A 13941-nucleotide genomic window follows, 5' to 3' on the forward strand; every position below is an offset into this window, starting at 1 on the left:
AATGCCTATAGCTTTATCAACCACATTGTTTTGCTTCCCCTCAAATCTTATCATTTAAACCTTATTCCTAAAAGAGGCACTCTTAAAAAGAGAGAATAATGCAACTCAGAAAACTACATTTGGCAATTTACAAAATAGTAGTCCATTTTTATAACTATTCTGATAGGTGTTATCACACAAATGGAAATAAGACTTACAATGGTTAAGAAGTACATCCTGGGTAATACAATTGCTTAATGGGAGAAGTGGGAACTTTTTCCATTTCCCAACTTGTATTCTTCTCTTGCAGAAAACTCTAGGGATGTCCCAGACCAATTAAATTTCAGGTAGATAAAAATAGCCTTCTCTGCCTTACCTCTTTATGCACCTTCCAACTGTCTACTGTCACATTGAAGAGAGCTTTGAGGGCCTCAATGGCACAGTCCGTCTCCTGAGGTGAGAGAGGAGGTCCATTATGGTCTATGGCCGATTCATACTCATCGGTCCACTTGATGCTAAAGGCACTTTCCAAGATCTGGGTTAGCAGCGGTAGTCCCTGGAGCTCATAGCGCAATTGTGACCTGATGTCGGTGTGCAAAAGTGACAGAAGGAAGAGCAAGCGCAAGTCAAAGCACTTAATGTCATTGATAAATTTCCGGTCCTTGCACTTTCTCAGGAGATTACAGAGCTTTGCAGCAAGATTAAGTTCCAGGCTGAGCTGCTGTGCCATCTGACTGTTGAACACTATATTACACAGACATTTTAATGACTCCACAATAACTGGGAACTCTGATACTTTCTCCAAAGAATCATCTAACTCATTTAGTTTGGCTAGTCGCAGCAGTATCTGCATATTTTCCTTAGTTGTTACAGGAACTAAAACCTTTTTGTCTCTGGAGAGAATGCGGAGTACTTCCAGGCACGACACTTGACATGTTGTTGGGATGTCCTTTATAAGGACTTTAAATATGCCTTCACAGAGTTTCTGAAAAACAAAAAGAGTATGCAAAAATCATTATTTGGCTCGAATGACTTAACACAGAATGTTTCTCTGCCAATGTATTTAACAACAGTTAAAAATCCAGATAGAAAAGGTTTTTATTATTTTTTAAATCACGGAATGTTAGAGACTGAAATATAAGGGCACCATCAGGATGGAAGACAATCAGTTTGAATCATAGCTGTTCCCTTCCCAGAAATAAAGATTAACACCTCAAGAATTGGTTCCTATTTGTCCAGAGTATAGGCACTTGCAAAAAGATTTAAAGAAGTATGCATTTCTGCTGAGTTTAAGTTGTGCTATTGCTTCTGAATTTATAGTTCTTTAGCAGCAGTCCCAAGTTTCAGAAACCCTAGAACCCCCTTTAGCTAAGATCTAATAATATTTAATCATCAAACAACCCCACAGAAGAACTTCTGCAGACAAACTGATAAAAAATTATTCCAAGTGTTAGGTTCCAAATACAGTTGAATTAGCATATATTACGCCTTGAGCCAATTGCAAAAAGGTGATTCCTCCTAGTATACAAACTACAGCAAAAAGTTCCCATTGGGTGGGCAAATTATTAAAAAGCATACATAGCTTGGGAGGCTCAGATTGCGTACAGAATTTTAGCTTTCTTTTGTTCTCTTGCCGTAGGGCACAGATTGTACAAATATATGTAGTAGTTCTGGTTCCAAACCTTGCTATCAATATCTCAAAAACAATTCTAGAATGAACCCAAATATCTTTATTTCCTAAAAAGGTTTTTTTAATGCCATTGCCAGATTTAAGGATCACTGACCATTCCCTGAAAATTCAATGTCAGCTTTCTTCTCTACGAACTGCAGGTTTGGGTCTCTCAAGTTTACCCTTACATGTGAGGCAAGCAGCTATAACTACCCCATTGCTGAACATTTCTGTACTCCCTTACATCTTATAAAAACAACAACTACTACTACCAACATAAGATTTTACAAAATTTCTATTCATCTGTCATTAGACTTAACTCTTTAATAAAAAGAGGCTGCCTGTGGGTCACATTATAATCTTGTCAGGAAACCTAGGCTATGTGCACATAGTCATCAGCTACAAAAATGCCCATTTTAAATGTAGTCATCCCCTGGTATCTGTGTGGGATTGATTCCAGAACCCTCTGCAGACAATAAAATCCAGATACTCAAGTATCTTATATAAAATGGTATAGAAGGATGGGCACGGTGGCTCATGCCTATAATCCCGGCACTTTGGGAGGCTGAGGAAGGCGGATCACGAGGTCAGGAGATCGAGACCATCCTGGCTAACATGGTGAAACCCCGTCTCTACTAAAAATACAAAAAATTAGCTGGGCATGGTGGCATGTGCCTGTAATCTCAGCTACTTGGGAGGCTGAGGCAGGAGAATCACTTGAACTAGGGAGTCGGAGGTTGCAGTGAGCCAAGATCGTGCCACTGCACTCCAGCCTGGCAACAGAGCGAGACTGTCTCAAAAAAAAAAAAAAAGGCGTAGTATTTGCATATAACCTATGCACTTCTTCCTGTATACTTTCAGTCATCACTAGATTATTTATAATATCTATGTAAATGGTTGTATTATTTAAGGAATAATGACAGAAAAGTTTGTCTGTACATGTTCAATACAGACACAACTATCCTTTTTTTCCTTGAGTATTTTCAATCTACAATTGATTAAATCCATAGATGCAGACTGCACGATACAGAGGGATGATTGTATTACATTCTTTAAATAGATGTGGAAAGGAACTTTATCTGATAAGCCAAAAAAAATTTCATAACATTGTCAGTTATATCCCTGCCATACCTGGTAATTAGAAAGGACTTTCTTTTAATATTTTAGTATCATTGTTAAAGTACTTTTTTTGAATGTAGTTTGGGGATAGTAGAAAGTATAATGTGCCCATTATTAAAAGTATCCAGAACAGGGAAAATTTTCTCCATATTTAGACCTTTCACATTCAAGACAAAAAAATACATTCTACATACTACTTCATATGTGGTCTATTCCTGGGGGTGGAGTCAGATCACCTTTGTTTCCACACAATTTCATTCAAGAAGGAAGTATCTACCTTCCTCCTTAAGTTGGGAAGCATGTAATAAGGTATTATAAAATATTACGTTTGTGAATTTGGAGTTCTACATATCTAACAGCACACAAATATCTTTCTTCCATTCTAAACCAAAAATAACAGCAACAATAAAATTAAAAAGAAAATCTATGGGCAATATGGCACCTTTCTTCCTAATAACTTCAGACTCAAGAAAGAAAAAGAGCAGAGCCAGAAGACAAATTGGAATAGCCAGGGCTATACATAAACCAAATGGACTGAGAAACTCTGGGACATGAAAGAGATTAAAGGTGCCTACAAAATTTATAGTTAAAAACTGCTTCATCTAAAAGCTTGTAGAAGATCATCTAGCAAGCAAAGACAAGATTTTTTTACACAGTTTTTAATCACAGTTGTTCTTGAACATACCATTTCTCACTACAGACCTACCTCACATGGTGACTGTTGCACAGTTTTTTGCTACATCTCTTGAAAAGTAATACCACTTTTTGAACAATGACTCTCTTTTTTTAAATTACAATTTTTAGAACCAAAAACATGTAAAAAACAATGAAAGTGATATTTAATCGACATACTTAATGCTTTACTCAATACAGTAATTTCTATTTAAAGAATATTATCAGGAACAAATAAAAGTGGTTGAATAGGCAGCATTCTTTTTTTTTTTTTTTTTTTTTTTTGAGGCGGAGTCTCGCTCTGTCGCCCGGACTGGAGTGCAGTGGCCGGATCTCAGCTCACTGCAAGCTCCGCCTCCCGGGTTCATGCCATTCTCCTGCCTCAGCCTCCCGAGTAGCTGGGACTACAGGCGCCCGCCACCTCGCCCGGCTAGTTTTTGTATTTTTTTAGTAGAGACGGGGTTTCACCATGTTAGCCAGGATGGTCTCGATCTCCTGACCTCGTGATCCGCCCGTCTCGGCCTCCCAAAGTGCTGGGATTACAGGCTTGAGCCACCGCGCCCGGCCGGCAGCATTCTTTATAGTTCTTCTATCTGTTGAGGTTGTGTACTACTTCCATGTTTCAAAGGTGCTCTTGTATTTCCCCTTTATTTTGCCTTATCAGTACTTTTCTGTGCTGTAACTATTTAAGTTGATTTTACTCTTCCTAAAACATGCTCTGCTCTCCTCAAACACCTTTCATACCTCCCTGCTGCCCACAGAACGTTGTTGAAATGGGCCTAGTTTCCCCTTTTCTACTGTTGTCTGATACACACAATGCAAACACACACTGTTTCTTCTTCAGATGTTCCAAATTGACCCCCAGTCCCTGACCATGATAGGTCCTGGGTATTTCCTCCACTGTTCCTTCAGCATGGTATGCCCTGCCACCACATCTACCCATCAAGGATTGCCAAAAACTTTTTAGTAGTTTGCTCCTGAGCTGAAATCCTATAGTGGACTTTAACGGTGGTTCTCAAACTTCATCATGCATCATAATCACCTAAAGGACTTTTAAAAAACAGACAGTTGCACCTCATCCCTAGAGTTTCTGATGCAGTAGGTCTGGGATGAGGGTCCAGAAATGGGACTTTTAACAATTCCTAGTTGATGCTACTGCTGGTCCAGAATCCACAATGTGAGGACCACTGAACTATGATTAACAATGCAGCCGGGCGCGGTGGCTCAAGCCTGTAATCCCAGCACTTTGGGAGGCCGAGATGGGCGGATCACAAGGTCAGGAGATCGAGACCATCCTGGCTAACCCGGTGAAACCCCGTCTCTACTAAAAAATATAAAAAACTAGCCAGGCGAGGTGGCGGGCGCTTGTAGTCCCAGCTACTCGGGAGGCTGAGGCAGGAGAATGGTGTAAACCTGGGAGGCGGAGCTTGCAGTGAGCTGAGATCCGGCCACTGCACTCCAGCCTGGGCGACAGAGCGAGACTCCGTCTCAAACAAACAAACAAAAAAAAATGCACTGACATAATTTGGACATTAGGGTCAAGGGTTAACTGAGAATACCTGACCAGATGAACACAGAAGAGCAGGCAGACTTGAAAGCCATTAGCACATTACCTTGACTTCTCCTTCGCTGCCATGTGCTAAAGATGTGTAGGGGCAGCAGGGACAGGAATGAGATGTCATTTTCTATTGTCACATCACTTTTCTGAACTATAATGTAAAAAACTGCCAAAAGTGGGAGGCACATTACTTGTTTAAGGTCAGTGATCCTGGGCTTGAAATTTGTTCAACCTACCATGGACTCTAAAACCAAATCAGTGTAGTAATTAAGAGCAGAAGTTCTGAATTTAAATTGTTTATATTCAAATCTTGGCTCTTCTTCTGAACAATTGTGGCCTTGGCAAGCTACTTGTCTCTGGACCTCGTTTACTGCAAGAATTAAATGAGATCATGCACATACAACAAATAGGGCAGTGCCTGGCAAGTGATAAATGTTCAGTACAGGTTATCTGTTACACATTATTATCAGGTAAAATGTCAAAGTCCTCAGTTTGGCACTTAAGATCTGCTAACCTGCTCTGAGTTTTCTTTCATACTATTCTTATCAAATTTTCCTCTTTAGCTATATTCCTTTCCAAATTATCTCATATTGAGCTTTTTTGCTTTGTTACAGCCTCCCTCTACACATCAGTCCTTTTCCTTTTCTATTTAAGTTTTAGCAATTCTCGAAGAGTAAGCTTAAAACCCATTTTCAACATAAAAATTTCCCTAATCACTTCAGACCTCAACATTCTTCCTTTCTAAGGGATACCTAAACCACAAATCTGTAGCAATCATTTGGTGCTTAGCACATCCATCCTGTTAGTTTTCTTTTTATGAGTTTGCCTCAACTACTAAAAATTCTCTGAAGGTGGAAAGGACATCTTTTTCACAAGAGAAGAAAATGTATTGTGGTGGCTTTTAAATCAAAGACCTGAGTTTAATACCTGGGTTTGCCACTGTGTGACTTTTTTTTTTTGTTTTTGTTTTGTTTTGTTTTGTTTTTAACCAGCTGTATGATTTAGACACTTCTTAGTCTCAGTTTCCCATTTTTAAAAAATGGGAGGCCAGGCATGGTGGCTCATACCCATAATCCCAGCACTCTGGGAGGCTGAGGCGGGTGGATCAAAAAAAAAAAAGGGGGGTGGGGAATAACATCCATATCTCACAGGGATGTTATAAAATACACGCTGGGACATAATAAGCACTCTTTAACAGTGACTATTATTACGTTTTATTTCTTCTTAATCTTAGTTGCTCTTAGCAGAGCAACTAGAACATAATAAGCACCTTCTCCCCAACTTGAAATAAATTAAGTGAAGAAGTTCCCTAAATCTCAAGCATTAGTAGAGGTCTTTTAATAATGTCTTGACATTTCCCCTTTCTAAGAAGAAAGTAGTAGACGCTATTCTTGTGACTGTATTGGTAGGGTGATTCATCCCTCTGGGTAAAAGTCTTTTCACAGAAGTAGCAGAAGGTATGCACCTTCATACAAAGTTCTTTTTTCTGAAGAGTTTAAGTTACTTACATGTATATGCTCTTTAAAATACAGAATAAAACTATTAAAGAAAATAGAAAAAAATCCTTAATTATATGAGCTGGTATATTTTATACACAGTGGACAGAGGGCTTGGTCCTTAGTTAATTTACTTGATTTTCAGTAACATGCATTATTACTTTAACACACAGGTATGATCATCATGTGCACATAATTTTGCTTCCTAACTTTTAAATATAACATAATAAGCATTTTTCATATTGCTAGAGTCCTTGTAAAACATACTTTTAAATGGATGCAGTATTAAATATGACTCCTGTTCTCAACGAATCTGTAGCATGAAATGCAGCAGAATCCAGAAAGAACAATGTTAGTTTACCATTAAAAGAAATGGCTTCACAATTTTAATAATTATAGCACATGTGGAGTATGTTTTAATCAAACTGCTTAGGATCAGAGGAAGTGTTTTGGATTTCTTTGAATTTTGAAATCTTTGCATTATACTCACTTGGTTGCGCAGCCCAAATCTAAAATCCTGTAATGAGCATTTCCTTTGAATATCATGTCAGCACTCAAAAAAGTTCCAAATTATGTCCTGTCATTTGCAACAACATGGATGGAACTGTAGGACATTATGTTAAGTGAAATAAACCAGGCACAGAAAGACAGGTATTGCATGTTCTCACTCACATATGGAAGCTAAAAAAAAAAAAAGATCTAATGGAGATAGAGAGTAGAATGATGGCCACCAGAGGCTGAGAAGGGTAGTGAAGATGGCTTGGGGGTGGATATGGAGGGGTTGGTTAATGGGTACAAAAATACCATTAGATAGAAGGAATAAGAGCTAGTGTTCAGTAGCCCAACAAGTCAATTACAGTTACCAATAATTTATTGTCTATTTCAAAAGAACTAGAAGAACAGAACTGGAATGTTCCTAACACAAAGAAATGTTAAATGTTTGAGAGTATGGATACCCCAATTACCCTGATTTGATCATTACACATTGTGTACACTTGTGTCAAAGTATCACATGTACCCTATAAATAGGTATTTTTTCCTTTTAGTTTTGAATTTTGGAGATTTCAGGTTTGAGGATTTGGGATGTGTAACCTGTAATATATTTTGCTTATGTGCTTTACAGTTTACAAAAAACTTTTATATTTCTCAATCTAAGAAATGCTTACTGAATGCTTACTGTACAATTCTTTCTTTCTTTCTTTTTTTTTTTTTTTTTTGAGACAGAGTCTTCTCTGTCTCCTAGGCTGAAGTGCAGTGGCACAATCTTAGTTCACTGCAACCTCTGCCTCTGGAGTTCAAGCGATTCTCCTGTCTCAGCCTCCTGAGTAGCTGGGATTACAGACACACACCACCACGTCTGCCTAATTTTTGTATTTTCAGTAGAGACGGAGTTTCGCCATGTTGGCCAGGCTGGTCTCGAACTCCTGACCTCAGGTGATCCTCCCACCTTGGCCTCCCAAAGTGCTGGGATTACAGGCCTGAGCCACCACGCCCGGCCCCACCACACAATTCTTAAAATGTTAAGATTGCCTGGAGCCACTTGGCTAAGAAATACAAGGTCAGGACTCAATCCAGATCATCTGATTCCAATGTAATTTCCACTGTAAATTATGATCATACCATAGCTGTCTCCGATTTATTGTGATTTTGAGCATGTCACTTTATTAGGCCTTTTGTTTCCCTCCACACCATGCATTAAAACTAAATGCCCTCTAAGGCAAACTTCTTTGAGCTCCAGAATAGTAGGCTTTTTTTCCACTCTGAAATCGATAAAACAAGGATCATCTCTGGCTTAGTTATGAAACAAAATAGGCTATGAAGCATATGTGAGCATTCAAATGATCTATCAAGATTTACATACTATCTTAAGAGGTGATTTCTAAAACTATTAAAAAATTGAAAATTTTATACATAAAGAAAATGTCTTTGTTTAAAAGACTGATACCACAGTTCATCTACTAGACTCTGGTAATCCAAAATAGGTTGTTAGAAAACACTTTTGAGGCAAGTGCTACTCAGAAGAGTTGTCTACTGATTAGTGCCAGTTCACCAACTCCTTGTTGCTAGGTCATGTTGACATAGGTACGTAAGGTGAGACAGGCATAAAGAACAGTATACATTTAGAAACTTTCATAGTAATTTGATGATTCTTTCTTTTAGTGATTAATTTGTATTGCATTTTAGAAAAGTATTGGCCTACTGCAAATTAGAGAAAAACAAACAAGAACTTAATCCTTCATCACAAATAATTTGAGAAGCACTGTTCTAGACAATACTTCTTACCCTTTATAAGTTTTCTTCAACTATATAAGGTAGTAAAACTGAGATACCAGAGTAGTAAATAAATAATATAAAGCTTCATAAATACAGTGTGCCTCAGTGTTCTCAGAAGGCTAGTTCCAGGACCCCCATGGATACCGAACTCCATAGATGTTCAAGTCCCTAATATAAAATGGTATATAGTACATGCATACAACCTTTGCACAACCTCCCATATACTTTAAATCACCTCTAGACTATTTATAATACCGAAAACAATGTAAATGCTACATAAATTGTTATACTGTATTTTTTATTTGTATTTTTTACTGCTATATCATTGTTTTGGGGGTTTTTTTCCCCTAATTTTTTTTTTTTTTTGAGATAGAGGCTCGCTCTGTTGCCCAGGCTAGGGTGCAGTGGTGTGATCTCAGCTCACTGCAACCTCCACCTCCCAGGTTCAAGTGATTCTCCTGCCTTAGCCTCCTGAGTAGATGGGATTAAAGGCACACACCACCATGCCCCACTAATTTTTGTATTTTAGTAGAGATGGGGTTTCACCATGTTGGCCAGGTTGGTCTCGAACTCCTGACCTCAGGTGATCCGCCTGCCTTGGTCTCCCAAAGTGCTGGGATTACAGGCGTGAGCTACAGCGCCCAGGCTCCCCTAAATATTTTTGAACTCTGCTGGTTGAATCTGTGGATACAGAGGGCTGACTGTAGGTTTATCTAACAGTTTGTTAGACACTGTGATGGAAACTAATAGTTGTCCACCAAAACCCATTGTCCTTTTCTCATGCAGTAACAACTGTGGCAAGGCCCATGGCTACCTAGCTACATCACATTCCCTAGTTGTTCTTTACTGCTGTGTGATGGAGCTCTTGCCAGTAGAATGAAAGTGTACAGACATGATCTATGCCATTTCCAGGTCTGGCTCTTTGAGACAGTGGGTATGACTTCTCCACTGTTTTATCTCCTTCTATAGCCTAAACCTCAAAGTGGCAGTCCAGTCTAGGTTAAGACAATGCTCAGATGGTGAAGCATGACTTGACAACTTGAAAGGAAACCAGGTCCCTGAATAAATTAATAAAGCAGAGCCATTCACTGCCTGAATGATTATCTCAGAACTATTACTTCAGAAGGTAATAAACACCCACATTTTGTAAACCACTTCTATCTTGAGGTCCCTTTGTTAAAACAACTTAGCTTTAACCTAAATATAATACAGCTTTGAAATATGGTATCCTATCAATGTACCATACAGAAACTCAACTGTGCCATCATTCCATGAGCAACAGATATCATAGTTTACCTCAAGGACTAAGCAACTGCTTTCTATATCTAGTATCAGGATCTAGGCCAACTTGTCCTAGTTGTGCCATGGCTGCTTTGTATATTCATTTTCTTATCTACTTGGCCATTTATCAAGAATTTACCAAGTTATTTTCTACCAAAATATCCTGTTAATTTCCCTTTAATAAATCCAGTGTGGTGAGACTTCTAAGGAACTTAAAGTGGAACAGAGGAGAATTACAAAGAAACACAAGATATGGATCAATATGATAAGTGCACTGAATAGATCTAAGCAAGAATTTATCTGCCTCAACATAACTGACATCCTGGATTGGATAATTCTTTGTTTTGGGAGTCTGTTCTGTGCATTGTAGGGCATTTGGTAGTACCGTTGGCCTCCACCCACTAGATGCCAGTAATATTCCCATTACCCAGTCATCACAATAAAAAATGTCTCCAGAAACTGCCAAATGTCTTCTGAGGAGAAAACCTACCCTATTCCCATGAAGACCACTGATTTAAACATAAAATATTATGGCAATAAAAATCTAAGGCACCTAATCCAGTCTCATGGGAGAGAATTAAACCAATTCAGGGAAAAGTTTCCTAAGGAAGTATCATTTAAAATGACACCTGAAAGGTACAGGTTCAATTTCCATTCAGTCCTTTAACAAATATTCTCAGTACCTGCCATATTCAAGGCATTGTGTTAGGAGATGGGTACACGGTGTGAACAGAGATATAATTCTGGTGCTAAAATGTTAAGCAAATATAAGGGAAATTAACAGGATATTTTGAAAGCAAATAACTGGGGAAAATATCAACTTTAGATAGAGTTATATTTAGGCCAAGTTCTGATAGTGAGAAACTGCTAAATGTGCAAAGAGTAGAAGAAAGAATAGTAGCCAGGCGTGGTGGCTCACGCCTGTAATCCCAGCACTTTGGGAGGCTGAGGCGGGTGGATCATGAAGTCAGGAGATCGAGGCCATCCTGGCCAACATGGTGAAACCCTGTCTCTACTAAAAATACAAAAAAATTAGCCGGGTGTGATGGCATGTGCCAGTAGTCCCAGCTACTCAGGAGGCCGAGGCAGGAGAATCACTTGAACCTGGGAGACGGAGGTTGCACTGAGCCAAGATCGCACCACTGTACTCCAGCTCGGGTTACAGAGCGAGACTCTGAGGAAAAAGGAAAGAGGGAAGAGGGAAGAGGGAAGGGGAAGAGAAGAGGGAGGGAGGGAGGGAAGGAAGGGGGAGAGGGCGGGAGAGGGAGAGAGAAAGAAAGAAAAAGAGAGAGAGAAGGAGGGAAGGGAAGGGAAGGGGGAAAGAAAAAAGAAAGAGAGAAAGAACAGTATAGACAGAGCCTGGTTTGTTTAAGGTCCTGAAAGCTAAGGTGGGTGATGTTGGAGGCAGAGTGCTGTGAGATGAAACTGGAAAGTAAGCAAGGACCAGGTCACGTGGCGTCTTACAGGCCATGATAAGATCAGACTTTACTTTTTAAACACTATGAAAAGTCACTAAAGGAGTTTATGTAAAAGAGAGATATAATCCAATTAAATGATTTTTAAAAAATCACCATCACTGTGTGGAAAATGGGTTGGACTGGAACAAACATACTTTCAACCAGAGTGGTAGCAGTGGAGAGGGAGACAAGTGAACAGATTTGGTATGTATTTTAGAGGGAAAATTGATAGGACTTACTATTTGTGGGGGAGAGGGAAGTTTCTGGCTTAAGCCAACATAGTACCATTTATTGAGAAGGGTTGACTGGGGAAAGACACAGGCTTGGAGGAAAATTCTGTAAGGTCACATTAAGTTTGTGGTAACTGGATATGTCCAATAGGAAGCTGAATGTATATGGCTGGAGCCCTAAGCAGCCATCAGGGTTATCTATGCTTTCTATATGAATAAGGGCATTCTTAAGTTACAAAAGTAGATGAGATTGCCTAGAGAAAAACATACAGAGAAAATGGGGACTAAAAGCCACGAAAGATGCTACCACTCAGGGGCTGTGGAGAAGAAAAACTGATAAAGGAGGTAAAGAGGTATTAGCAAGAGGAAATTTAGGAGTGTGGCGTTCTGGAACACAAGACGGCAGAAAATATTTTATGGAGGGAATGGTCAACTGTTTGAAATGCAGATGAAAGGTCAAATAGCATAAAGACCTGGCAGTGCTAGATCACAAATGGCCTTGATAAAAACAGTTTCTGGGGACCGGCGTGGTGGCTCACGCCTGTAATCCCAGCACTTTGGGAGGCCAAGGCGGGTGGATCACCTGAGGTTGGGAGTTCGAGGTCAGCCTGGCCAACATGGAAAAACCCTGTCTCTACTAAAAATACAAAAAATTAGCCAGGCATGGTGGCACATGCCTGTAATCCCAGTTACTTGGGAAGCTGAGGCAGAAGAATCGCTTGGACCCGGGAGGCGGAGGTTGCAGTGAGCCGAGATCACACCATTGCACTCCAGCATGGGCAGCAAGAGCGAAACTCCATCTCAAAACAAACAAACAAACAAACAAACAAAAAGTTTCTGAAGAGTAACTGGGAGGTAAAAAAGAGAGAGAAGTAGATACCTTTCAAGATGTTACTGTAAGACAAACAGAGAAATGGGCTGACAATAAGAGGAAATGTAAGGTCAACAAAGGCTGTTCTTTCTTTTTTAAAGAGAAAATATACTAGTCCATGTTTATATGAGAAGAATGAAGAGTCTGGAATTAATCCAGAAGGAAATGGGGAACTTACTGCAGAGTATTAAGCAGGAAAATGACATTAGATTTGTATTTTGGAAGCATCACTCTGCTGTTAATATGGAAAATGAGTAAAAAAGGGGGAGGAGGACCAGAAGCAAGGCAGTTAAGTGGTTGTTGCAGTAAGAGAGATGATGGAGGGCTGAACTAAGGCAGTGGTAACGAAACTGGGAAAATTACAGAGGTTTTTTTGTTGCTGCTGTTTTTTGTTTTTGTTTTTTTTGAGACAGGGTGTCACTCTGTCACCTAGGCTGGAGTGCAGTGGTGCCTTTATGACTTACTGCAGCCTCGACCTCCTGAGCTCAAGTGATCTTCCTCACCTCCCAAAGTGCTGGGATTACGGGAGTGAACCATGGCGCCCAGCAGAGGAAAGATTTTAAGGGTGTAGAATTGACTGAACAATTTGATAGAATGATAGGTCAAGAACGAAGAAGAAAGAGGAGGCAAGGAACCTCATAGATTTCTAACTTGTATAACTTGGTTGATGGTGGTATCTTTTACTTCTGAGATAGGTGACTTGCTTCCTAAAGTTGGCAGCAAAAAGAAAATGCTGCTGCCTGGTAGACATTTCTCTTTAACTATCTCATAGTAGACACCTGAAATAAAACACATCCAAACACATTAACTAGGAAGGGGACCAATCACCCATAACTCACCTTTCTAAAACTCACATTCAACTGCTTATTGTCATAATATCCTTGATCTAGGCACCATAATCTACTCTCTAATGCCTGTCCAAACTTCTGTGCCTTTTCTCATGTTACTTCCTGTATTCAAAACGTCCTCCCAACCTTCTTAAATCACTCCTCCTTTCAAATCAAATGCTATCTTTTTCACCATCCCCCAGCAGGAAGTAATCCCTTCCACCTCTAAATCCAGAATACTTAATCTGTAGCACTTTTATAGCACTTAAGCCTCTGACCTTGAATTATATTTACGGAGAGTTATCTCTTTTATCAGCTTTGGCGGGGGCAGGGTCTAACATATTTCTCAAAGATGCTGTCAAATATGTTGAATATTTACAAACATACACACTAGGCACAAAGATGCTGTCAAATATGTTGAATATTTACAAACATACATACTAGGGTATGACATCTTCAAAGCACTGTGTGCTATAGAATATTATTTCCAAACATTTAATAGGTTATT

At 39.4% G+C, this 13941-nt stretch overlaps 1 protein-coding gene across 7 annotated transcripts in view; it reads right to left on the reverse strand.

Moving 5' to 3' along the window:
* The window catches only part of RIC8B (RIC8 guanine nucleotide exchange factor B), a 119536-nt gene that overhangs the window by 75052 nt on the left and 30543 nt on the right, over positions 1–13941 (reverse strand). For all 7 annotated transcript variants that reach the window (XR_004439621.1, XR_004439617.1, XR_004439618.1 and 4 more), the window contains exon 3: positions 356–964. Coding sequence is in view for 3 of the 7 variants with exons in the window: in XM_033220783.1 (XP_033076674.1) it covers positions 356–964 (609 nt within the window). In the remaining 4 variants the exon portion in view is untranslated. The remainder of the gene's footprint in view (positions 1–355; positions 965–13941) is intronic.

The sequence above is a fragment of the Trachypithecus francoisi genome, unplaced genomic scaffold (genome assembly GCF_009764315.1).
Source record: "Trachypithecus francoisi isolate TF-2019V2 unplaced genomic scaffold, Tfra_2.0 Lachesis_group11, whole genome shotgun sequence".
Taxonomy (NCBI): domain Eukaryota; kingdom Metazoa; phylum Chordata; class Mammalia; order Primates; family Cercopithecidae; genus Trachypithecus; species Trachypithecus francoisi.